This window comes from Rhinatrema bivittatum, chromosome 2, assembly GCF_901001135.1.
Source record: "Rhinatrema bivittatum chromosome 2, aRhiBiv1.1, whole genome shotgun sequence".
In the NCBI taxonomy this organism is placed as follows: Eukaryota; Metazoa; Chordata; class Amphibia; order Gymnophiona; family Rhinatrematidae; genus Rhinatrema; species Rhinatrema bivittatum.
Window position 1 is genome coordinate 526728918 of NC_042616.1, and position 25894 is coordinate 526754811.

Sequence of the window (25894 nt, forward strand, 5' to 3'; positions counted from 1 at the left end):
GAGGTGAATGGCACCTTATAGACTAACCAGTTTATTGAGGCCTGAGTTTTCCAGGATCAGAGTCCAGGTCTTCAGATGTGAGAGTGTAGGATAGGAGGTGAGTAATTAAAGGGGTCTCATCAGCTCTGTTCCACTTGGTGAGGCATTGGAAATGTGCATTCGTTTGGAATGAATGTGCAAAATAGGATGGAAGAGGCCATCTTCACAAATCAAAAATGGCCTCCCAGAAAACAATACCTGACATTTTTTACCTCCCCTGTTGAATGTAACTTTGTTCTTCCTGTTACCTACGGTTTTCGTTACAGTTCCCCCTTTTGATGTAAACCGACCTGATATGGTCCCTACCATGAAGATCGGTATAGAAAAGTGTTAAATAAATAAATAAATAAATATTTTTCATTTTTTTAAAAATGAGTAAGGGTCTCTCTGAGGCCCTGCCAACAGCCCCTCCTGCTATTCAAAAACAAACCCAGGGCCTTGAGCCTACCCGGGCCCCTCTATTCTCCCTCCTGCTCCATAAAATCGAGACAGAGGCTGTAACTTGCTGCAAAGTTTATAAAATACTAGGATACGCTTCTGCGCATCTGTTTATGTGCCAGTCCAATACCGCAAATACGTTTGAAAATTCAGCTCCCGTTGAGGAGTTCCAAGGATCCTACTGTGGGCCAAAGGCTGCTACAGATAGCCAGGTTTTCAGCTTCTTCCTGAAAGTTTGAAGGTCTACGATTAGTCTGGGGTCTAGGGGTAGTGAATTCCACAGGGTGGGGGTTTTCTTCTAGTGCTGGAAAGTCTCATTTCCTTTTGGTTGGCATCACTAGGTGTGTATAGGGTGAATAATCTGTTAATGAGATAAGGTAGTGCTAGGACTCTGAGTGCCTTGAAGGCCAAGACCAGGATTTTTGAAAATAGTGTGGTAGGGTGTTGGGTCCAGTGTATACTGTTTGTAGGAAAGGGGTGATCTGCTTGAATTTGCTAACCTTAGCATAGTTCATGCTGCTGAATTTTGGATGAGCTATATGTAGTGGATTAGTTTTTTGGTAGCCTGATATGGAGGGAGTTGCAGAAGTCCAGGTGAGGGGTTCCAGAGGTCTGGATTATTTTTGCAAAGGTGGGGACATCAAAGACGTGGCAGAGGTGGCGTAGTTGGGAAAGGACGGATTTTGTTGTGCATGGAATTTGGGCTTGAATAGTGAGTTGAGAGTCCAGCAAAAAGCCCAAGCTGTGGACTTGGTCCTTGAAAGGTAGGGTAATAACTTATAAGGTCACACTTGAGTGGTTTTGGCCGTGGTCATTTTTTCCAATCTACAGTTCCTCTTTTTTTTTTGGAGGACTGTTTATTATAGTATAGCCAGTTTGAGATTAATTTGAGGCAGTTGTTCAAGTTAATGATAGCTCGGTCTGGATCTTCATCTAAAGGTCACTGTAGCTGAATATCATCAGTATAAAAGTGATAGAGACTCTGGAAGTCTCTAATTACATTGCTGAGTGGAGCCATGGAAATAGGATGGAACTTTGAGGGAGCTCCGCCTGGGGGGGGGGGGGGGGGGAGGTGAGGAAGAGAGGAATGTTTGTCCCAGGGAAACAGTCTTGAGTGCAGTTCTGGAGGAAAAATTTAAACCAGGATAATGCTGGGCCTGCAAGTCCTAATTCCATTAGGCAGGTAAAATGATACTGCTTCATAAGCAGTATCAATTTACAGTAAGATTGTGAAACCAACATTCATTAATGCATACGTATAACACTTTACCAGTACAGTAATATAGAAGATTTGTTTAACCTTTCGTTTTCAAGTTCTTTTCAGAGTGAAACTTCATACAAAAAATGTTTTGTTGCAGGGGTGAATAGCCTTTCCCAGTCACTGAATGCCAACCAGCTGATTGCGAACACACTTACTCACCTTGACCTCTCAGGGAATGTTTTTCGTGGAGACGACCTTGCAGTATGTGTTCTTTATTCTTGTCACATCTCAATAAGTCTGTACAGCCAGGCTCAGGGTAGGGCATGCCTGTTGTCATGTGCCATAAGCAGGTTGTTTCTCTCTGTAAAGAAGCTGCTTTTGTAGCAATGTTAATTGTGATCCCAAAGTGAAGTAGTTGCCTATTTTGGTTTTTATACTTATTTACTTAACAGGCATTTATTTACATCTTAAGGCAGAACAATCTGAGCTAAGCAGGGTGCAATAAAAAATTCAAAGCATAACATTCAGAAACAAAATGTAATACATGGTTAAAAACAGAAAAGATTGCTTGGATATTAAACAATGATATGGGCAAAAGCTTCTTGGAACAGAGGAGAGCTTTTAGTTTTTAACAAAATGCTCCCAGATCATCCAAAGATCGCAATGCTTCAGGCAGAGAGTCGCACAGACCTGGCCTGTAACTGAAAAGGCTTGCAATCTAATTTCTTTTAATCGACCCACTTTAAGAGAGGGACCTGCCAAAAAAACTCTTTCCTTGGGAACAGAGGGAACAAGAAAGGAAATAACTTTCCAACAGACCAGAGAGAGATTTCAGGCCATCCATTTTTAAAGATTTAAAAATCAAAATTAAAACTTTGAATTTTATCCATTGAAGTAAAGTTAGCCAGTGTAATTGAAATAATAATGGAGTTACATGATCCCAAGGAGAACTTCTCAAAATCAAACAAGCAGCTGAAGTTTGTAAAATCTGTAACGCTTGTAAATACAAAGCAGGAAGGGCCTATATACAGGCCACACCATCAAAATGGTCATAAAAGCATAGAATAAAAAATAATCATAGATAAAATCAAATTCTTAACTCTAAATTTTACTTCTGCAGATGGCTTCCATATTTCTCCATCTTTTCTGGCAGTAAACCAGCGTACTGGTGTCATGGATTTTTTTTTAAATGACATTGCCCCTTAATAGAAAGCTTGTCTGAATAAACGGGCTTTCAGTTGTTTTCTAAAGGTAGTCCCACATGCTTGCTTGCTTAGAGCTAAAGGAATCTGTTTCCATAATGTTGGACCTTGTGACTAGATACATCCTGCAAACATGGGTTTTAGGATTCTAGTTAGCTGGTATATTTTTAAAAGGGTGCTGATACACACTGAGGTGGCAACATTCATAGCATTGTGTGTCATGTGGAGGATTTTTAATTGGATGCACTGCTCTATTGGGAACCAGTGCAAGGCACAACACTGGGCTAATATGAACAAATCTACTGGCACAGGTTCCGATTCTAGCTGCAGAGGCTTGAATCATTTGTAGGGATTTCAAAATATAGTGAGGTTGGCCCAAATTGAGTTACAGTAGTCAATACTCGTTATCATGAGAGCCTGGAGCATGGTATAAAAATTGGGAAGTTCAAGTATGTTTTCAGCCTGATTAGCCTTCTTAACTTCCAGTAGGATTTTAAAATTATCTCTTATAATCCAACTTTTGATAACACAAAAGACTGGACAATAGTTCTGAAGTCATTGCGATCTAGGATATATCAAATATGGTTAAGCATTTCCAATTTAAAATACCCAGTTTTTAAAACAGAATGAATATTGCCTTTAAAACTAAGGCGGTAGTTCAAATTGGAAACCAAGGTTTCTCACCACACTTATAAACCAAAATGAGGACTGTTTAAAGATAAAGCATACTTTGTCATATTAGGAGACAAAGTGAAAACACAAGGCCTCAGACTTGGTGAGATTTTGAAGCAAATTATTACTTATCCAAGTATTAATGCAACTGAATGTATGCTCCATTACTCAGAAAAAACCTGTTGTATATCATCTGCATAAACTCTGAATTCAACTCCTAGTTGTACAATAAGGAAACATAGGGGCGCTAGATAACTGCTGATAAAAATTGAACCTTGGGACACACCATAGCTCATCGTAAGCCAGCTAGAATAGTTCTAATTAAAATAAACACATTCAGGCCGATGCAATATCTATGCAGGAAAAATGGGCGCTCATTTTTGAGTTACCCGCTTTCCTAACACGTGACCTTCTATCTTTCCCGGGCGCATGATGCAGTAGGCAAATGAACCACTGTGTTAAAATGGAGGCACGAGGGGAAATTGAGCATCCCTACTGCCTCCCTGGAGAAGCGGCTGTGCACGAGTTAGGAAAATGGACCCTCGTAAATCGAGCATCAGTTTTTCTAATCTGACCGCCATCAAGACACTTATTTCTTTTTCTCACGTTGCTGCTTTCTGTAATTCCTCTGACTTAATATCGCGGGTTAACCTGTGTGCTGGCCTGAGCGCAGATATTGCGTCGGTGAGAATGTGTTTATTTTAATTAGAGCTATTCTAACTGGTTTGAGACGAACTATGGTGGTGCCCCAAGGCTCGATTTTATCGGCAGTTACCTAGCGCCCCCTATGTTTCCTTAGGGGGGAATTTTAATGCGCCGGTGCACACCAATACCAGCAGATAAGCGCGTGGCTTGGCCACACGCGCACCGAGCGCATTTTCATAGTGGCCTGGCCATGCGCGTGTCTGCTGGTACTTGCGGAAGTACCGGGTTCTTGAAAAGGGGCGGGCCAGGGGGTCGGCTGGGACAGTGCCATTAGATGCTGTCATAAGAAAGCACGTGCCGGAACTTACTTCTGCTCAGGAGAGCAGGTGAGTTGGGGAAAAAAAAAATAGGGTAGGTGGGTCAGGTTTAGGGGACAGGGAGGAGAGGGGAAAAGAGAAGAAGGGATAGGTAGGGGGTTAGGTAAGTTCCCTCCCAGTTCGCTCCTGTACATGCATGCCGATATGAGATCATGCGAGTGGGTAGCCGATTTTATAACATGCGCTCGTCGATGCGTCCATGTGCACACACTGGGAACCGCACGCACGTGGATGCCCTCGCGGCCCTTTTAAAGTTTATCCCTTATTGACCAACTAGGAGTTGAATTCAGAGTTTATGCAGATGACATACAACTTTTTTTTCTGGTAAAAGGCCCTTTTTTCTTACAATATTAAGTCAGAGGAACCACAGAAAAGCAGTATTTTATGCTTTTTAGTTCAAGATTTGGGGCTCCTCAAAACATATTAATAACAACTCCAGCTCTGGGGTTATCATTAATTTTTGAGGGTTAAAATGTGTGCGTCAGGCGTATGGTTATGTTTTACATCAAAGGTAGTAGCTAATAGCCTCATCAACATGGCATTTACATGTGATGAGCGTTATTAGCTGCTCCCTGGATTGGACTCGCTGATCCCCTTATTGCATCAGGGGTTATGTGTGCGCGTCCAACCGCAGGTTAACTGTATTGCCTCAGCCTGATTGTTTCCAATCGGATTTGAACCATTTGAGGACAGCACCACTAAGCCCTAATTTTTCTAAACAATGCAACAGAATTGCATGATCAGTGGTGTCATAGGCAGATGATGCATCAAGAAAGACAGCTATCATGATACCTTGAGTATCACTCCGTAGTCGGACGCGGAATAGGTGCTAATCCACCCCCTAATGCAATAGGGGGATTAGCGCCTATTTAATGCACATCCGACGCAGAGTGAATGAGATAGCGCTCATCACATGCATTTGCATGTGATGAGCGCTATCTCATTCACTCCACATTCAAAAAAAAAAGTGTGCGACTCAGACGCACATTTAGCTCTCGGGATTTAATGCCTGCCTGAGAGCTAAATGTGCGCCCGTTTTCATTACTGGCAGACGGCCGGTTATGAAAACCGATGTCTAGTTTACTGGCGTCGCGGGTTCATGTTAGCAAGGAGGCGCTAGGGGCGGTCAAGCGACCCTAACGCCTCCTTGTTAGCGTGACCCCCCCCTAATTTGCTTATAGCCTGGCGCCCCCCTTGCAGGTGCCATGCGCATGTTAAGAAAGCGGGCACTGACTTTTTGGCGCCATGCGCACGTTAAGAAAGCAGGCGCTCACTTTTCAGCACCTGCTTTCTGCGTTTTTTTTATAGCATCGGCCCCACAGTGTGTGTCTGCCTCAGATGGAGCAAAATGAATATTTGGATAATGTTGCTTGCTGAAGCAGATTCTCAATACAAGATGTCAATTTACATTTTTTTATAGCTCTAGATACAGTGAAAATGAAAATAATTTACAAAACAATTTTTGGGCTACTGCTGTTTGGAGAGCCCTGGGTTGGGATCCCAGCTGAAGTCCTCTCCTCTTGTTAACCAGGTCCCGATTGGCTGTGGAGGCTGCATTCACGCTTCCTGGAGCGGAGGGAGTCCGAGTCATGGCTCAGTGAAGACACTCAGGGGCTGAATTTAGGGCCCATGATTTTCAGAGCTCTGGAAGGAGCACTTAGAGCATGGCCACCCCAACTGAGGAACGATTTAATGTACATTGTGATGGAATATAAAATAAGGAGGGAAATTCATTGAATAAAGGCTCATGGTGCCAGATCCCAGTTCTGGTGGTTTTGACTCAGTTGGAAGACCAAGGAAGTAGGAGGAAACTGCTGGGTCAAAATAACCCCACCTTGTATTCCTCTGTATTGACCAGCTGTGCTCCAACTTTCTACCCTTTGCCCCAGCCCATGCACAGGAATTCCTAGCTCCTTGGACAAAGGCTTGCCCCAGAGGGCTTTTAGAGGGAATTATTTACGTATGGCTCATGCTGGAGGAAATAGGGCCCAGGCAGATGAGATGTGCAGGGCCCGGGTTAAATTCCCAAACAATGGCTTCTGGTCACCAGGGTGGCTGAGGGTCGTTGGAAAGGCACCATTCCAAAGCATGGCGAAGAAGTGAGGCGGGAGCCAGCGATCAACTTGGGGGGGGTCTATGGCAGTGCACCAGGAATAAAACTGGCAGACTAGATTGGTTTTACAATCCTTACCTGACATCACATTCTCTTTCACTTTTTCTAGCATCATAGCCTCCAGGGTGAGAGAGGGGAATCCCTGCCATCGCCTGGTAGCCAGACTTCGGGTGCGCTTGCGCTGGGGTCCAGAGACAGCTGCACTGGCTGGGTTAGAAGGAAGGGGGTATGAGATTAAAAAAAAAATAGGGGAAATGCTTGGCTAGTTAGGAATGATGAAGGCTCAAGGCACCATGGCTCCAGGAGAGGGTCAATGCTGGTTAAGCTGGAAGCTAAAAAAGCAGGAGAAAATTGCCAGGCCAAATACATGGATAACACCTTTATTTTTCTTTTCTCCTAAATACTGCCATAAACCTATGGGGGAGCATTTCAGTATAGACAAGCCTGAACTTCTTTAACAAATAGTCTGTCTTAAGCCATGTTAAGATATTCAACAGTGCTTTTTAACTTTTAGCACCTAATTTTGGCAAGAAAGCTGAAAGACATAGTAGGTTCTTTTTCCTGATAATACTATCCCCTTAATCATCGAGAGGCGAGGATGAAATTACTTTAACTGCCTGAAGCTTGTTGGATCTGGCTTATTTTATAAGAAATTGTGCCTGGATATTTTTTAATCTCATTGCAAGGATTGTTTGGTTTTGTCTTGTTATCTATTAACTTGATCATCTGGCTGGCATGTTTAGTCTTTGATAGACCCCTTAGGTAACAGTTTCTGAACTTACCAAGTTCAGCCTGTAGGCTAAACTTAGCTAACTGCATGTCAGTCATTTATTCGTCTCACGCCTCCACAATCTTTTCCCAGACAGAAATCTGCTCTCATTATGCCATATGATTGCCCAATTTGGGTTCAAGCAGGAGGAAAGCAACTCTACATGAGCTGTGATTTCTGGCTTGATTGTGTTTGTGATTTGACGCATACATTCGGTAGCGAATGTTTGCTTTCCTGTCAGCAGGTCCAGTGAAGCTTGCAAGTTGAACAGAACATTGCTTTACCCGAACTCTCTCTTTAGAGGAAAAGCATTTCTGCAAGAAGCAGTTAAATTTTAGAGAGGCAGGGTAGCAGGGCACATTGCTTATACTGATGATTGTTCATTTCTATTTTGAAGTGCCTGTACAATTTTCTGGGCCAGCCAAATGCCATTGTTCATCTGGATTTATCCAACACAGAGTGTGCACTAGACATGGTAAGTCTTGTCTTTATATTTGTTTTTCTTTTCTCTTCATTTAGTATCAAGATTCAGTGTTAGAAGTTTCTGTGTGACATGTCATGCTTCTTCCTTGAAGTGAAGTTATTTAATGATACTTTTGGGTTCTTTTTCAGGTTTGTACAGCTCTTCTTCGTGGATGCCTTCAGCATTTAGCTGTCCTCAATCTATCCAGGACTGTCTTTTCTCATAGGTATAAGTCTATGTACCAGCATTTCATACTAATATGAGCAGAGTTTGAACATTATAAAAGGATAAGCCTGTGACATACTGAGCTCCAGGTCATATAGTGTAATAAAGTCCTTCCGTGAGTACATGAGCTCTGAAATGACCACACCCATAAACCTCTGGAAACACCTAGGCCTAGGTACAAAGCAGTGCAAAACTCCAAATACAGATTTTGCTACAGATAAACAGTGGAATACATAAGCAAGGACAAAATACTCTTATTTTATAGCCTTAGCATTTTCTTAGGGGGCATTCTGTCCTCTGACACTACTGACACATTGCAGGGCACTGTTGCTGAGAATGTTGCCATCTGGATGAGACACCAAACCAAGGTTTTATCTAACTTTATTTAAAAATGTGTAATCCTGCTCAATCATAAATTCTCGGCAGCTAACAGAAAACCATAAATAAATTATAAAACAGTCTAGGGATGTTGAACCCTGGTGCAATGGCTATTTTCCAATATAGGCTGCATAGTCTGTTCTGTTGAATTGCCCTTGGAGTGGGAGTGGGATGTTAGAGAAAAGCCTGCAAATATATGTATGCAGATTAAATTGTCTAGCACTCTGAATAAAAGTTTAACCAAGACACATGAATAAGACCAAATAACTTGATTGTAAGGTATTCAAGGTTCTCAGTACCATACAACCAAAAGAAAAGGATTATCACCAAAACATCACAAATTGCTTAATTCAAAATTTCCTGGAGGGTGGCCACTGTAACCGTGATATATAAAAAGGGTTCCAGGGGTGATCGGGGAACCATAGACCTGTGAGCCTGACTTCAGTGCTGGGAAAAATAGTGTAAACTATTCTAAAGAACAAAAACACAGAACATATAGATAGACATGGTTTAATGGGACACAGCCAGCATGGATTTACCTTAGGGAAGTCTTTCCTCCCAAATCTGCTACTTCTTTTTTGAAGAGGTTAAAAAAAATGTGGCTAAAAGTGAACAGGTAGATGTAGTGTATTTGGATTTTCAGAAGGCGTGTGACAAAGTCCCTCATGAGAGGCTCCTATGAAAACTAAAAAGTCATGGGATAGAAGGTGATGTCCTTTTTGTGGAGTGTAAACTGGTTAAAAGACAGGAAACTATATAATGAAATGGTCAGTTTGCTCAGTGGAAAAGGGTAAACAGTGGAATGCCTCAGATGAGGACAAGTATTTTTCAATATATTTCTAAATGATCTGGAAAGGGTTATATTGAGTGAGGAGATCAGATTTGCAGATGAGACAAAATTATTCAGAGTAGTTAAATCACATGTGGTCATGATAAATTGCAGGAGGATCTTGCGAGACTGGAAGACTGGGCATCCAAATGGCAGATGAAATTTCATGTGGACAAGTGCAAAGTGATGCACATAGGGAAAAATAACCCATGATGTAGTTACCATCCAGGAAAAAGATCTAGCTGTCCTAGTGAATACTACATTGAAATCATCGGTGCTATGTGCTGCAGCGGTCCAAATAGCAAACAATGTTAGGAATTATTAGGAAGGGAATAGCAAATTAAAAGGAGAATGTCATAATGCCTCTATATCGCTCCATGGCGAGACAGCACCTTGAATGCCATGTGCAATTCTGGTCGCCGCATCTCAAAAAAAGATATAATTGCGCTGGAGAAGGTGCTGAGAAGGGCAACCAAAATGATAAAAGGGATGGAATAGCTCCCCTATGAGGAAAGGCTAAAGAGGTTAGGGCTGTTCAGCTTGGAGAAAAGATGGCTGAGGGGGTATATGATAGAGGTCTATAAAATAATGAGAGGTTTAGAATGGGTAAATGTGAATCGGTTATTTATTCTTTCAGATAATAAAAGGACTAGGAGGCACATTTAAAAAAAAATCATAGAAATTTTTTTTCACTCAACAAACAATTAAGCTCTGGAATTCATTGCTGGAGGATATGGTTAGGGCAGTTAATGTAGTTGGGTTTAAAAAAGGTTTGGATAAGTTCCTGGAAGAAAAGTCCAAAAACTGCTATTAATCAAGTTGACTTAGGGAATAGCCACAGCTCTTACTTGGATGGGATCTTTTTAATGTTTGGGTTCTTGTGAGGTACTTGTAACTTGGATTGGCCACTGTTGTAAATAGGATGCTGGGCTTGATGGACCTTTGGTCTGACCCATTATGGCAACTTTTTATGTTCTTATTTTCTTGAAGCGGCAAGAAATTAAATCCTAAGGGTCTGATTTTAAAAAGCATTTACTCGAGTAAAACTGGGTTTACATTTACGCACGTAACTCCATTGTCAGTTACTCTGTAAGACAAAAGATACGCTATTTCATAATTGTTAGCTAATGAACAGGCATGTTGCACATTTGGTGCCTTACTTTTTTGCCAGAACTCAAATTTGGCCTATAGAGTAAAGGAGGAACAGAAATAAAGGTGAGTCTTGGTCAGCTAATGAAACAGAAGGACCTTATAGTTGTCTAAGACATTGCTGGCTGTGGCAGATTCTGTTTTTATTGTTACAGTATAGAACAAGGTAAAGAGTATGAGATACACAGCGACAGTTTGAGATGCTTACGCTGTTTCCACATATTTGTGGCTTTTTTCCTGGAAGATTTAGCAAAAGATAAGTGCAAACGAATTTTTGTTTTATATGCAAGAGGAAAAAAAATGCTCTAAAAAAAAAGTGTTTACAACTCACAGTACATTAATGGGAAAGCTATATGCAGCCCTAGTACTATATGATGGGCATCTAATAATCAATTGAATATTGCTGCGTTTTTTCTTTTTCCCTCCTTGAACATTCGTTTGCAAGTGAGATTCACTATATATTGTTTTGATTATTCTTACACTTATTGGGTTCACATTTGTTTGCAGCATAGAACCCAACAATTAAGAAAACTGAGTGCTCCGAGGGGGACTGACGCTTTAAAAAAATATTTATGGCTGTAAAATATTTGCTAAAATGGGAGTCTTGCTACCCATGTGCAAATATTAAACTATTGTTCAGGGCACGGGGAGGGTAGGACTGTTTTTAAACATTTCTTACCTCATCTTACTATGGCTTTTGCAAGAAAGGAAATCGTGAATTGACCAGAGCAATCTAGTCATCCTCAGAAATCCCCAGGTGATGCACGTCTGCGGATTCACCGGCCAGAAAGGAAAACTTATGTGGAAGTTTTGTAGAATGTAGATGCAATTGCCTGTAGGAGAGTCTTTTGGGGTATGTACCATAGTCACTACAATAAAACAAAGTTCTGCCCTGAGAAGTTACTTTGCATGCCATCAGTACACACTGCAAGACACAGGAGATAAGGCAAACACACTATAGCAGACACAGATTGAAATTAGGAATGCAAACAGTCCAATATAGTGACTGGCACACTAAAGGCTTTACAGGTTTGATGAGGTCTGGCAAAAAGGACACTGTCCTCAAAAGCTCATGCTTCAATAAATTGGTTAGTCTATAAGGTGCCACCCGACTCCTGTCATTTTTTTGCTACAGCAGACTAACACGATGAGGTATAATAGTAACATTCATGGAAGTATGTGGTTCAATAAATGGCTTCATAAGTCTTGTAGGAACACAATAATGCAAAAAGACTGATGCAAACCTTTGACCACACATATTGGAGAGGGGCCTGACATGTTATTAGCAAAATGTGTGATCTATTTTGTTAAAATTAGTTTGCTAGAAATAAATATTATGTTGATAAGGTTATTGTTTGGTCTGCACGTCTCTGTATGGAACTCAGACCACAACCATTCACTGCAGCAGTGGCCTAATTATGAATGTGGTTTTTTTTATGTCCCTTTAAGCTTGACATGAAGGATTGTGTTATAAAGAGACACACAAAGTGTTGTTATAATGAGCAGGAAGTGTTCAGGAATTCATTTTTTTTTATTTTTTATTTTCAGGAAGGGAAAAGAAGTTCCCCAGTCTTTCAAACAGTTTTTCAGCAGTTCACTTGCTTTGATGCAGATTAATCTGTCTGGTACTAAACTCCCTTCTGAGCCCTTAAAGTAAGTCTCTCTTGCATCTTGTGTTATAAAGCATTCTCTTTACAGTAGCAGCTCTGCAGAAGAAATGCCACACATGATCAGCCTCCTTTTCACTTTTATCTTTTGTATGTAGAATTTAGAGATTGGTGGTTTCTTATTTCATCTCAGTTAAGAAATTTAATATACAAATTATTACTAAAATTTACCTTTGAAAAATCACCTAGTAGTCTCAGTGCTTAATGTTAGAGTATTTTTACTCTCTAGTCTCCTGAGATCAATCCAAGATCTTTACAAAGAGAGAGGGTGCCAAAAAGGGAGGAAAATGCATACAGACACTATGGGGGTGATATTCAGTCACTGACTGGATTGTAAAGTTAGCTGGACAAATTTATCCAGCTAACTTCATGGTTGGATAAGTTTCTCTGGCTACTTTATGGCATGACTAAAGTTAGCCAGATAAATTATCCGACTAACTTTGAGTATCAGAGTTAGCTGGATAATGTGGGCAGCTAACTCAGATCTGTCCTGGAGCTAAATTTTAGCCAGGTAAGTGGGGGAAATATTGAAAAGTCAGCATTTAGATGGATAAATTGTAAGTACCCGCTAAATGCTGCTGAGTATTGACCCCTATATTAGCCAAGGTACTTGTCTTTTTACTCATTCTCTTTACAGAGTAGCAGCCAAGTTGAGCAATAGTGCAAAGCAATTTGCTTCTGAGAATTATGAGTAATTGGAATTGCAGTTCATTGCAAATATTTTTGGTATTATTGCTGTCTGTTTTTTATTATATAATTGAATGTGCAATTGAAGATTTGGAAAGGATTTTGCATTAGAAGAAGAAAAATGTTAATCAATTACTGAATGTGATGCATAAAAAAACCCTCAGCCAATGTAGAGCAATATCTGGTACTATCCCTAAAGTTTTGAGGCTCTATGAAAAGCATGGTTGAGGTAGCAAGGTTTTTCCCATGTGCAAAAAATGAATGAAGCTCCTTGAAGAGTTAAACTTTGTTCTTTAACAGCTAGTGATGTTTAGGGAACAGTATACTTGGAAAACCTTTCTGATAAGCTCAAGTTTGGGATTCTTATATGCTGCTTATGTAGAACTTCTAAGTGGATTCCAAGTAAAACATGCACAATCTTATAACAAAAACATAAACTAAAACAAAACAAGAAAACATACACAGCGATGCCTACAACCAGTAGAATACCAGCATCATCAAAACCTTGCCAAGTCTCACAGACAGCAGAAAGAAATAGAAGCATACAAATGGCAAGTTAATAAAACAGTGAACATGATGTGCAAAAGTTTGGTAATCCTTCTAGTTGATTTTTTAAAAAACCTTAAGGCACAAAACAGTGACCTGCTCATTAGGCCTTGAATTAGTCTGAATACAATTCCATGATTTAACAAATACTCTGACACTGATTCAACAACCATAGGATCCTCTAAGCTGCTATCTGAACATTTGAAAATCAAGATAATTCACTCTTACAGTTCAGGCTATCTAAACATGTCTAGCTAGCAATTTCAACTGTCAGAAACATTGTAAAGAAATGGAAGCTACATGGAACTGTTGAGGTCAGGGCAAGATCTGGAAGACAAAGAAAAATGTCTGATAGAACTGCCAGAAAGCTAGTCAGATCTGCAAAACAGAACCCACCGATTTCTGCAAATTGCCTGCTGTAAAGTTAAGCTTCCACTGGAATAGTTGTCCACAGGTTCACAGCACAGTGTTGGTTATGCAACAATGATCTACATGGGAGAGTTATCAGAAGGAAATCTTTTCTAGACTTCATTACAAAGGTCATTGTCTAAAGTATTCAGAACAAAACCTTGATAAGCCAGAATCTTTTGGGAACAAAATGCTTTGCACTGATTATATTTGTAGAAAAAAGGATGAAGCAGTTGAATAATAGTTACCCTTTGCCAACTGTTATAAGCCGGGGGGAGGGGTGGATCTATTATGTATTAGGTTTATGTGACAGCAGTGGCACAGGAAATATTGTGCAGATAGAAGGAAGAATTGATTCAACTAAATATCAACATATCCTAAAAGCTAATGTCCCAGGGCCAATGAAGAAGTTGAAGCCGAAAAGAGAATGTATATTTCAGCAAGACAACAATCCAAAACATACTTCAAAATCTACCATAAAGTACTTATAAGATAAAGGTTGTGGAATGATCTTTGTTGTCCCCAAGCTTGAATATTGAAAATCTATGGGCAGATCTCAAAACATGTAGCACATGCAAGGAGACCTAAGAATATTCCTGAGCTGGAAGAGTGAAAAAAAATTATAAACATAAGGACAGAAAGACCGTTAGATGGCTACAGGAAACATTTGGAACTGTTATTTCTGCCAAAGGAGGTGTTACACAGTCCTGAATGAAAAGGTGTCCATTCTTTTACTTTTGCCATATTTACTGTTTTCTTAATTTGAATCTGTGTAAAACTGAAATAGTAATTATGCATTTTAATTTGCGGAAAGGTGTCCTGCTTAACTTTGTACCATGTAGAGATTCATTGAAACATGCAGTTTGACCAGGAGTCGCCTAAATTTTTACACTCTACTGCATACTCCTCTGCAATGTTCTGTTTGCTGAGAGCCTCTCACAGCTTTAAAATCCCTTGTCTATGGGGTTCTGTGCTGAGTCTCTCTTGTGTTTGAAGAGGCCAGTGCTGCTGATTTATCATTTGGTATTTTTTTGGTCATAGAGTTCTGTCACTCCATCTTTTCACCTTAGCTTTGTGATAGTAGTGCCTCTCTAGTTTTTTTTAATATGAGCATATATGCAATGATATTTTTTTAAAATAAAGTTTAATAAAACAAAAAATAGTATATCAGTTAATAGCACACATCTTATCCAAGCTCGCTAGTTCAAGCTGGTTGCCTCCTGCCTGTTTTATTATTGTATTGAGAAGTTTAAGAAGCACCTAAAATTTTGTCCTGGTTATCCCTCAAGTGCTTGATTTTTGGAGACATATCTTCCAAACAAGATGCATGTTTTAAAAAAAAAAAAAGGAAGAGAAGAAAGATTCCTGAGAAATAAAAACAGACAGACAGTAAGCACTTTGCATGTAAAATTGTCTTAATATTTATTTTGGGTAGTGAGAGAGCCTGCCTTTTGAAGACCAGAGCTGAAGGCTGCATCCATTTTTATTTATTTTAAAAATGTTTATACTGCCTTAGATATTGTTCTAAGCAGCTTACAACCAAAACACATTCACAGATTAAAAAGAAATAAAATCACATGCAAAGTAAGGCAATAAAATAGAAGAGCTCAGTCTTTCTAAACAAACAGGTGGCATCCTAAACTTACAGGTGGTGAAATGCATAACTATTTCCTACCAGCAAACAAACCACAGACGTACTTCTTGCCATCTATTCATTCAGATTAAATGCCTCACTAAATAAATGTCTTCAAAGATTTTTGTAAAACTCCTGAAACATGAATCTGTCCAAAGAGACTCAGCCAATTCCATAGTACAGGGCCTGCTATGGTAATTAACCTCTCACGTGACTCTGCCAGTTGAACTGATCAAACCGTAAGTACATCCAGCAGGCAACGACCAGCGGATCTTAGGTTTCTTTCTGGTCTGCAAATCTCTAATACACTGAGGAGCCCTTCTACTCAGCGCCTTATGAATATATGTTAACAGTTTGTACCTTAGTCTCCATTTAATTGGCAACCAGTGAAATGCAAACAATACTGGAGGTATACGTTCACAATGTCTTTATCGTGTGAGGATCAGTGCAGTGGAGTTCTGGATTATTTGTAAAGCATTCCAGGTGGAAGCAGGGAGACCTAAGTATATCGAATTGCAATAATCCCGAACTAAAACAAGACTGAAGTACTGTGTGAAAACCATTATGGTCCAAAAATGGCTTAAGTCTACAGAGCATATGTAGCTTGAAAAATCTTCTCAGCTGCTTTCACCTGAATCCTAAAAGACAGTCCAAAGTCTCATCCAATGGCCAACATGGCTGCTTAGAAAACCTCACATGGGGCAGGTAATGGAATCTCATCAACATAGAGATTAGAATCCCTCAAAATTACAATGATGTTCAATTCTAGCTTGATTTCTATTAACACATCAGGCACTGCAGAGTAGTTGACAGTACGTACCTAAGGAGGTCAATAAAATAAACAAATTCCCCAGAATTTATCTCACACACACACACATGCACGTGCACACACACACAAAACCTCAAAAGTAACAGAGATCTCAAGATTAACATGCGATAAAGAGAGAATTCTTTACTCTTAGTAGAAGATCACATCCTCTTCTGTGTAAGTGAGGTTTTGGGAAGAGAGAAAAATTAGGACGCAACTGAGTCAGTAAAACATGGTCAGTATCTAAAATCTAGGTTTTCGTTGTTCATAGAATATCTTACTGATCATTTACTAAAAGATCATGATAAACTGCAGTTTTACTCGTAATTGATCTGACATTAATCAGACAAATAAATTAGGGAAAACAGAGGGAAATTTATTTTACTTATTCAGACATTTTATATACTGTCGTTCCATGTGAAGATCACAACAACAGTTTACAAAGGTAGCATTTATAATTATAATCAGCAAATAATGACAGGTTACAGAGGGTAGTATTCATAAAAAGGCATTAACATCTATCAAATAACATGTTCCAATACATATTACTAAAGATCTAGGACATAAGACAAGAATTACAGCAAATAAGATATCACAAATTTCACAATTTAGTCAGTACATTGTATTGAGATTTTACATTATCTCATTAAATTTATTTCTCATGCTTCAGTTAGTATCTCTTATCCTTCTTGTTATTGTAGATCTCTACATTCTGATGTTTTAAGTTTGGTTGTATGCATTTTTGAATAGCCATGTTTTTAGCTCACATTTGAATCTTTCTGTCTAGTATCAAACATAACATCTCAGGTAGGGAACTCCAAAGGTTTGGACCCGCTATGGAAAACGCACAATCTCTTACTTGAGTCGGATGTGTAATCCGTATTGTGGGGACAGTCAGTAGTCCTTTATTTTGAGATCTTAGTGTTCGCTGTGGTGTGTGTGGTTGTAATGTCACTCTTTTTACGCCGGTGTTACTGGAATGAATGATTTTGAATATTAACGTTAATACTTTAAAATAGATTCAGGATAGTACTGCCCGCCAGTGCAGTGAAATCAGCGAGGGTGTGATGTGGTCAAATTTCCTAACAAAAGTCTTGCTGAGGCATTTTGTAATAATTGTAATGGCATTAGGAGACATGCGGGAAGAGCAAGTAATAAGGAGTTAATTTATTGATGTGCTTTTTCATAGTAAGGCTCTCATCTAGCTGAGTACCTAAATTCTGTACTTGATTTGAGGGAGTAATTTGAAAATTACCCATGTCTAGAGCCAGTGGCTTAACTGTTGAAGAGTTTCTATGTAACCAAATGATTTCACTCTTTTTAGGGTTTAATTGTAGTTTAAGTTGCAATAGTTCCTGCTGTATACCTTTCATATAGGTTAAAGTGTCGATACTGTATTTTCAAATGATTTGGAGAATGGAATGTAAAACTGTATGTCATCAGCATACAAGAAGAACGTAATTCCTAAATCCACTAGTAGTTTACACAGTGGGAGCATATAAATATTGAATAGTGTTGCTGAGAGGGCTGAACCTCGAGGGTCACCTGTAAGAATATGGAAAGTATCAGATAAGAGATTGCCCAATTTGACTTGGAATGTTCTATTTGATAGAAAGTAAGAGAACACTGCCTTCAATTAGCACGAGAAAATAAGATTCATCAGCATCAAACCCTCGTAAAACAGTCCATTAATGAGAGGAGTAATGACTCAGTTGAACGATGTTTTCTAAATCCAAATTGATATGGGAAGAGAATATCTAATTATGGTTGTGATTGTCAGAACTGGCTGGAAATGGGTATTGTGTCCAGGCTACTGCCTGGACACAATACCCTTATTCAATAAACATACACATGGTTACTGTGACTCCAACATCACTCTAAGCTTCAACAGCAAGAGGAAATGTGGAAAAAAGGATTTGCACTCACAAAGCTGGGAGTAGCTGGCTTGTTACGGCGGTTACTACCCCAAACCAAATGTGCCTGATACTTCACTTTCGATGCACATCCAGCATAGCTCTCTGCTTCAACGGCAGGGGTGAAGAAAAACTGATACTTCACGCATACCCAGCATAGCTTCAACGGCAGGGGAGAAGAAAAAAAGGATTCACACTCACAAAGCGGGGAGTAGCTGGCTTGTTACGGCGGTTACTACCCCAAACCAAATGTGCCTGATACTTCACTTTAGATGCATATCCAGCATAGCTCTCTGCTCCAACGGCAGGGGAGAAGAAAAACTGATACTTCACGCATACCCAGCATAGCTTCAACGGCAGGGGAGAAGAAAAAAGGATTCACACTCACAAAGCGGGGAGTAGCTGGCTTGTTACGGCGGTTACTACCCCAAACCAAATGTGCCTGATACTTCACTTTAGATGCATATCCAGCATAGCTCTCTGCTTCAACGGCAGGGGAGAAGAAAAACAACCAATAAGGGCTGTATAACATAGTCTGGGTTAAAACAAATAAGCATGGGTGTAGCTTGCTTATTGCGGCGGTTACTACCCCTACTACCCCCTAACTAATCAAGCTTGATATTTCACTTGGATGCAGCTCCATCACTGCTCTCTACATTAATGGTGGGGGAGGAAGGGAAATAGAACCAAGAGCTAAAAGAAACAGATAAGTATGAGAGAAAAAATGTGTGAAGCTTGCTGGGCAGACTGGATGGGCCGTTTGGTCTTCTTCTGCCGTCATTTCTATGTTTCTATGTTTCTATGTTACGTGGGTGACTGGCAAGATTAATTTTAGCAATGATTTGACTAATTTTGAGATTAGTTACTCTGTTGGACATGGACCACTTAACCAGGCCATGTGAATCTTCAGGTGCTTTTTTAGGGGGAACAGATAGGGAATCGAGTTTTTAACCTATTGATTTTATCAAAAACGTACGTGGCATATTTATTGCAAACAGCCTTAGAGAAGTTATAGTTTCTTGACATGGAAGATGACAGGTCCTTAATTAAATGTTTAACAACATCAATTTAGAATTGATGCCGTGAATCTGTTTAGCATAGTAATCTTTTTTAGTTTTATTGATTAGTGCGCAACATTTTGTTAGGAGAGATTTATATTTTCCTAGGGATTCAGAAGATTGACATTTCCACCATTGTTTCTCCACTTTTCTAAGGTTCTGTTTAATGCATCTTAAATCATCATTGTACCAGGGTTTCATTTGTTTAGAGGTATTCCTTTGTTAATAGTTTTCATCTGGACCAGACTGCGGTTTTCAGCTATGTCATTGACAATCTGATCCCAGGAATCAAATGCCGAGGAGGCATTGGCTTGATTTAGTTCATGTAGCTTATTTTCTAATGATTCTGCAAGTACCCATGTCTCATCTTTTTCCTGAAGGTAAAAGTGTGATTATCCTTTATACTTTTATGAATTGGGTTGAGGAAGGTTATTTCCGCCTTTATTAATTGGTGATCAGACCAGGGCAATATGGTGTGAGAAGTATTGATTAGGCAGTTCCTGGTATTGGCAAATATTAGGTCTAGAAGATGTCCTGCTTTATGAGTAACTTTAGAAACAAATTGGGACCATCCCAAAGCTTCCATTGTCTCTAGAAACTTTTAACCTCCATGTAGATAAAACACCAAGAACTGCAGCCTGTGAAAGTCTTCTACAATTAAGGTAAAATCTGGTGATGGAAACACCTTAGTGAATAATTCAGTCAGTGGTGAGCAATCGTTTTGGAGTATACCTGGAGGACAATAGACCAGTCCTGTGTTTAATTGAGGAGATTTTAAAATTGCCACATCACAGGGAGGGTTAATCTCTACTTTGTAAGGTTCTAGCTTAAGTTCTTTTTTATAAATTAATAAACCCCCACCTTTTCTTTTAGGTCTAGGAAAATGAAATCATCATAGTTAGGGTGGGAAATTTGGTTTAGGAGTACGTTATCTTTTCATTCAGCCAGGTTTCAGAAATGGCTGTTTGACCTGTGGAAGATGTACTAGATCTGATGTTTGCCACCAAGTCTTTCAATATCTATTTTGGCTCACAGCGATAACGTCCTTGCCCCTAAACAAATGAGATAGCTTTGAAGGCTTCAGCATTGGCTTGAACTTCTGGAGCTCATTGCATTAGTTTAGAACTCCAGTGCTTTCTAATGACATCTTCGTTGTTCGCAACATTTAGTCAACAGAAAGACTTCAAAGCGGCTCATACTTCCAGATGTTCTAGACTGTTTACATTTTTTACTTTTCTAAAATTTACCAGGAATATGTTCAGAAAAAAAATTGAGAGAACACTTATAATACATGACACTGTTTCTGGTTCAGGTGAGGCGTTTCTCCTATTTGCTGTCTCTGAAGTTCCACAGTAAATTAGTCTTGTGTTAGTATATTCAGCATGCCAGCAATTTTCTACTAGGTGCCAGTGCCATGGCAACTAAATCTGAAACAAAGACTAGCAGTAGAGTGAAAGACAGAATCTAAATTCATGAGTATTTCAGATGGCAGAGCGAAAACCAGAGTAAGGCTGCCAAAATTATAATTGGTTAAAAGAGAGCAAGCAAAGTAGAAGAATAAAAAAATCTTTTTGTAAGGCTAACGAGTGAAGAAGGGACTTGACTGACTATGAACAATCTATAGAGAAAACCCACTACCTTTGGACCTTTCGTTCTCCAAGCTTGGGTCCTTAAACGTTTTAAAGGTATTTACTTACTTTTTGCTACTAACAGCTCACATGTTCTGAACTTAAATAGATTTTGTTTCTCCTCTTCTTTTAATTCGTTATATAATTGACTGTGGACTTCTCACTGGCCTGCTGACATCTCAAACACAGAAATATTATCTTGGGAATAGAAATGCTGCTAAATTGTTTACCCTCTCCCCCTCCTGAATTTATTCTCACCTATCGTAAATCTTCTCAGTCAAGGCCTTGCCGCCTTAACAAAATAGCCTCTTGTTTTTCCTTGTGTGTCTCGTGTATTTGTCTTTCCTAGATCATAAACTCCAAGGAGTAGGCACTTCAGATGTGAGGGTAATTTTGTAACATTGCAAGGAACTTATGCGGCTGCTGTGTGCACAAGTTCGCTTTGAAAATTATCCCTAAAAATGTACACAAATCCATACAAAATTACACCTGATCCTTGCAGGGCATAAATTGTGTGCGATAATTTATGTGCATACTTTTTTAAAATCAAACGTATTGCATGTGAATTCAACTCTGTCCCTGGATTGCCTATTTTCTGTTTTTTTGTGGACATAAACGTATGTGCATAATCAGGTTGTGGACATACTTTTATGTGCATACTGCCTGTGAAAATCATTTTGAAAATTACTCTGTACAGTGCTGTGTACATCTAGCATGTGCTATACAAATGATGGTCATAATATAACGCTGAAAACATTTTTACTTTACATATTGGTTGGACACAATGTATTTGTAAGGCTCACTACTGTGAAGATATTTTTTTTTAAACTAAGTTAATATATCCAAGAATGATGGCTTCCCAGTCAAGACACAAAATCCCAGGTCAAGGTTCACCTTTAAATTACTTTTATCATATTCAAGAGTCAGTAGGAAATATTGACTGCAGTTTTTAGGTTACAGTGAGAATTCTTATTACTGAAGTCCACGTTACTAAAACAAGCATCAGAATTAGCAAAATAAGGCACCTTGATTGGCATTATCAGTGAAGCAGCCCCAGAGTTGAATGTGAATGAAAACAAGATTACTCTCTTCCTGCTAGAAACAATCCATTCAGAACAAGCTCCTAACACATTGGCATAGCAGTGTAGTGAAGGTTGTACTGTTGTCCATGCTCTTTTGGCACTTGTTTTGTGAACATATATATATGGAGCTCTTAAGTTTTCATTCTTCTTGATGATAGACTTCTCACAAGCACCAGGTTCTGTAAGAGGAAACAAATTAGTCCTTGGAATGACTTGCCATCAACTCAACAAGGTCTGCAGTCTTTGGCTTCCAGCACGCCCATCAGTTATGTTGTAGCAGTGATCTTCCACTGACATCCTTCAATCAAGTCAATATTTGCTAAATCTATCTTGAGAACATATCCAGCTTGTTATAACATTGCCTGCCCAGTATTCGGGTAGACTTATAAATGTCCTGAATGTGCGCAAGTTCACCCAGTCTGAGCAAACGTGCTTCCAGGGTTGGAGTTGAGAAGAGATTTGGATTTTCTAAAGGATGCGCACACATTTTTCTGAAAATTTCCTTCACACAAATTAACAGGTTTGGTGGGATAATTTTCAAATTGAACATGTATTACCTCCATAGCATGCAAATTTCATCTCATGCATATTCAGTGTGAATATCCTGAAAACCTGACTGGCTGAGGGGTCCCCAGGACAGGTTTGGGAGCCTCTGCTCTAGAGTTTCTAAGAACTTTCAGCATGCTATATCTCCACATGTCCACCACATGGGGCCATTCATTCACTTCTTTGTTTCTATAGAGCCCACAGTGTGCAGTTCAATTTTTCTCTCTCCTGCTCATCAGAGGTTTTTTTTCTTCTAAATCAACAAGAACTGTAATCGCAAGGCCCCATAAGACTTTTGTTTTCCTCTAGTCACTCTAGATAAGTTTCTGGAGCATTTACAAGGTGATGCATATAGGAAAAATAACCCATACTTTAGTTACACAATGTTAGGTTCCATATTAGGAGTTACCAGCCAGGAAAAAGATCTAGATGTCATAGTGAACATTGAAATTATCGGCTCAGTGTGCTATGGCAGTTAAAAAATCAAACTATGTTAGGAAATATTAGGAAGGGAATTATTAGGAAGGTGAATAAAATGTAAAATGTCATAATGCCTCTGTAGCGTTCCATGGTGAAGACCGCACCTTGAATACTGTGTACAATTCTGGTCGCCACATCTCAAAAAAGATATAGTTGCGATGGAGAAGGTAGAGAGAAGGGCAACCAAAATGATAAAAGGGGATGGAATGGCTCCCCTCTGAGAAAAGGCTTAAGATGTTAGGGCTGTTCAACTTGAACAAGAGAAGGCTGAGGGGGGATATGATACAGGTCTGTAAAATCATGAGAGGTCTAGAACAGGTAAATGTGAATCAGTTATTTACTCTTTCGGATAATAGGAGGACTGGAGGCACTCCATAAAGTTAGCAAATAGTATATTTAAAACAAATCGTAGAAAATTTTTTCACTCAGTGCACAATTAAGCTCTACATTTTTTGCCAGAGGATGTGGTTAGGGCAGTTAGTGTAGCTGGGTTTAAAAAAGATTTGGATAAGTTCCTGGAGGAGAAGTCCATAAATTACTATTAATGAAGTTGACTTAGGGAATAGCCACTGCTGTTACTGTTATTAGTAGCTGGGATCCACTTAATGTTTGGGTATTTGCCAGTTACTTGTAACCTGGATTAGCCACTGTTGGAAACAGGATGCTGGGATTGATGGACCCTTGTTCTAACCCTGTATGGCAACTTCTTATGCTCTTATGTTCATTTTGGTAAATTTTCCTTTTTTCAATGGCTTCAGTCAGCATCAGTATCAGTACACCAAGCGGTATCAGACATTTTTTGAAAGTTGAGTTATTTGATTTTGCTGCCTTGTTTTTTCATCCAGTACCCAAAAAGGATATGAAGGCCAGCGTCTTCAGCAGATGCCCCCAGTTCAAACACATGTCTATGACTGACCTCCATAATATATATATATATTTTTTAAACAAACATTTATACCCACGTTATCTTAAATTATAGGTGGAGCACAGAAAATGTTCATCAAAAACATTAATAAAATGTGTGCTTTTGCCTGGAGGAGGACCATGATGTTGCGAGGTGCTCCCTTCTACAGAACCATGACTCCTTGAGGATAACACTTCTATCTAGAATTCATGGAGATGTGCTTCATAACTAAGTTTGACACATCCAGGGACCTAGGAGCTGTACAGATATCCTTGACTTAAAAGACTATGGAGATTGGCCTTAATCTATTTCCACCCGAAGAAAGCAAAAGGTTTTGCTTCTTTGGTACTGGCATTATGGAGCTCCATTAGCATCTACATCTGTCTCTACTGCTGAGTGATACTGGGAGTAAGGACATTCTGATAGCCTCCTTGAATCCTCCAAAACATTCCCATGGTGAGGAGAGCTTATCCTCCACGCAGGCCCAGGAACCATGAAAGTCTCCAAGGTTCCAGGGATCAGCCACTGATCCACCTCTGCTGTATCCGGAAGATATAACCTTGTCTCCTGCCTCCTAAGCCATCTTGGCATTGGCAATTTTTGAGGAGATGGGATGGGAAGATCAGGATGTTCCTATGTCTCAATCGGTCTTTCTCGCCCCCCCCCCCCCCCAGCCCACCTCTCCCCCAATTTATTGCTCTCCAAAGCACATTCTTACCCAAATACACTTATTTCATCCAGTCTCAACCCCCACATGCTTCTCCCACCAGTCAACCTCTACCATCCTGTCTACCCCCATCTCTTCCAAGACCGCTCCTCCCCCAGTTTAATTTCTTCTAAACTTCTGGGTGCTTGCTGCCAGCACCACCTCTGGAGCAGCTGTTCTGTTTTCTTTTGGCACCGCATAGCTCTGAGTGACTTTGAGCCATGCAGTGTCTGAACCTCTTGCACTGTTCTCACGATCTCACAAGAATAGCACAAGCTTTCCAGTAGCATACAATCAAAGGATCTGAGAACTGCGTAGTGCCAGAAAAAAAAACCATAACAGCTGATTTGAAGGCAGCACTGGTTGCAAGCCCTCAGAGACGGTAAGGAGAAAAAAATGTATTGGAAGAGAGTTAAGGAACCGCACTTAGGATTGAAGGGAACCACCACTGGCTCCCAGACCTTACAGTGGTGTAGATATGTTGTGTAGATCAGTGAAACAAACTCCTACTTTTATGTGTTTTAGCTTGTATTTTTTAGTCAGCAGAACGTGAAAACTATACAAATGTGTGAAGACTTTTTACAAGGCAGTGTGTATATATATATAAAATACAGAAAACCTCTCTATGTGTATAACTCTACAGGTAAATATCTTCCTTTGATTCCATACTGGAAGAAAACCTTTCGAGAAATTCAAGGCTGTAGCCTCCGTGGTCCTTCCAGATATTCCATCTTATGGTTACAGTCACCCCCTCTGAACTGTATAGCGTTACTCGCACTATGTTGCTGAAGTTTGCATAATATTTGCATAATATTTGCATGTTGATATTTTATGTAGACTATGTTGCTGTATCTAAGTAACTCCGTTCCTGGTTTTGTTTCAGAGCACTTTTGTTAGGCCTGGCTAGTAACCCTAACCTGAAAGAGGTATCGCTAGATCTCAGCAGCTGTGAGGTAAAAATCACCCATTTCCAAACATTTAGATAAACAGTTGTTTCTTACCTGTATTTTTTTTTTCATACTTCATTATATTGGTGCACATTTAAAAACAAAGAGCTAATGTAAGTAGTGGTTTCAGAATCGGACTGTAGAAATAGTCCATTTGAAAGTCATTGTTCTTGTATATTAAGCAGAGTGTCATTCTCTAAAATGTTTCCTGGTTTTTGAAATACATGAAAACTGTTAATGGTGCTACATTTATTTTGTTGTACTAAGATTCTTCTAAGTTTGAAATTAAATATCAAATTGCTTGATTCTGACTTTTTACAATGGTTCCCAAAATAATCCTGGGGGGGACTCCCAGTCAAGTTTTCAGAATATCTGCTGTGT

The 25894-nt window shown here is 39.5% G+C and overlaps 1 protein-coding gene across 2 annotated transcripts in view; it reads left to right on the forward strand.

Annotated features, from left to right (window-relative positions):
- The window catches only part of CARMIL1 (capping protein regulator and myosin 1 linker 1), a 511281-nt gene that overhangs the window by 293610 nt on the left and 191777 nt on the right, over window positions 1–25894 (forward strand). For both annotated transcript variants that reach the window (XM_029590792.1, XM_029590793.1), the window contains exons 13-17: window positions 1836–1939; window positions 7854–7931; window positions 8069–8145; window positions 12049–12153; window positions 25450–25519. In XM_029590792.1, the coding sequence (XP_029446652.1) occupies window positions 1836–1939; window positions 7854–7931; window positions 8069–8145; window positions 12049–12153; window positions 25450–25519 (434 nt within the window). The remainder of the gene's footprint in view (window positions 1–1835; window positions 1940–7853; window positions 7932–8068; window positions 8146–12048; window positions 12154–25449; window positions 25520–25894) is intronic.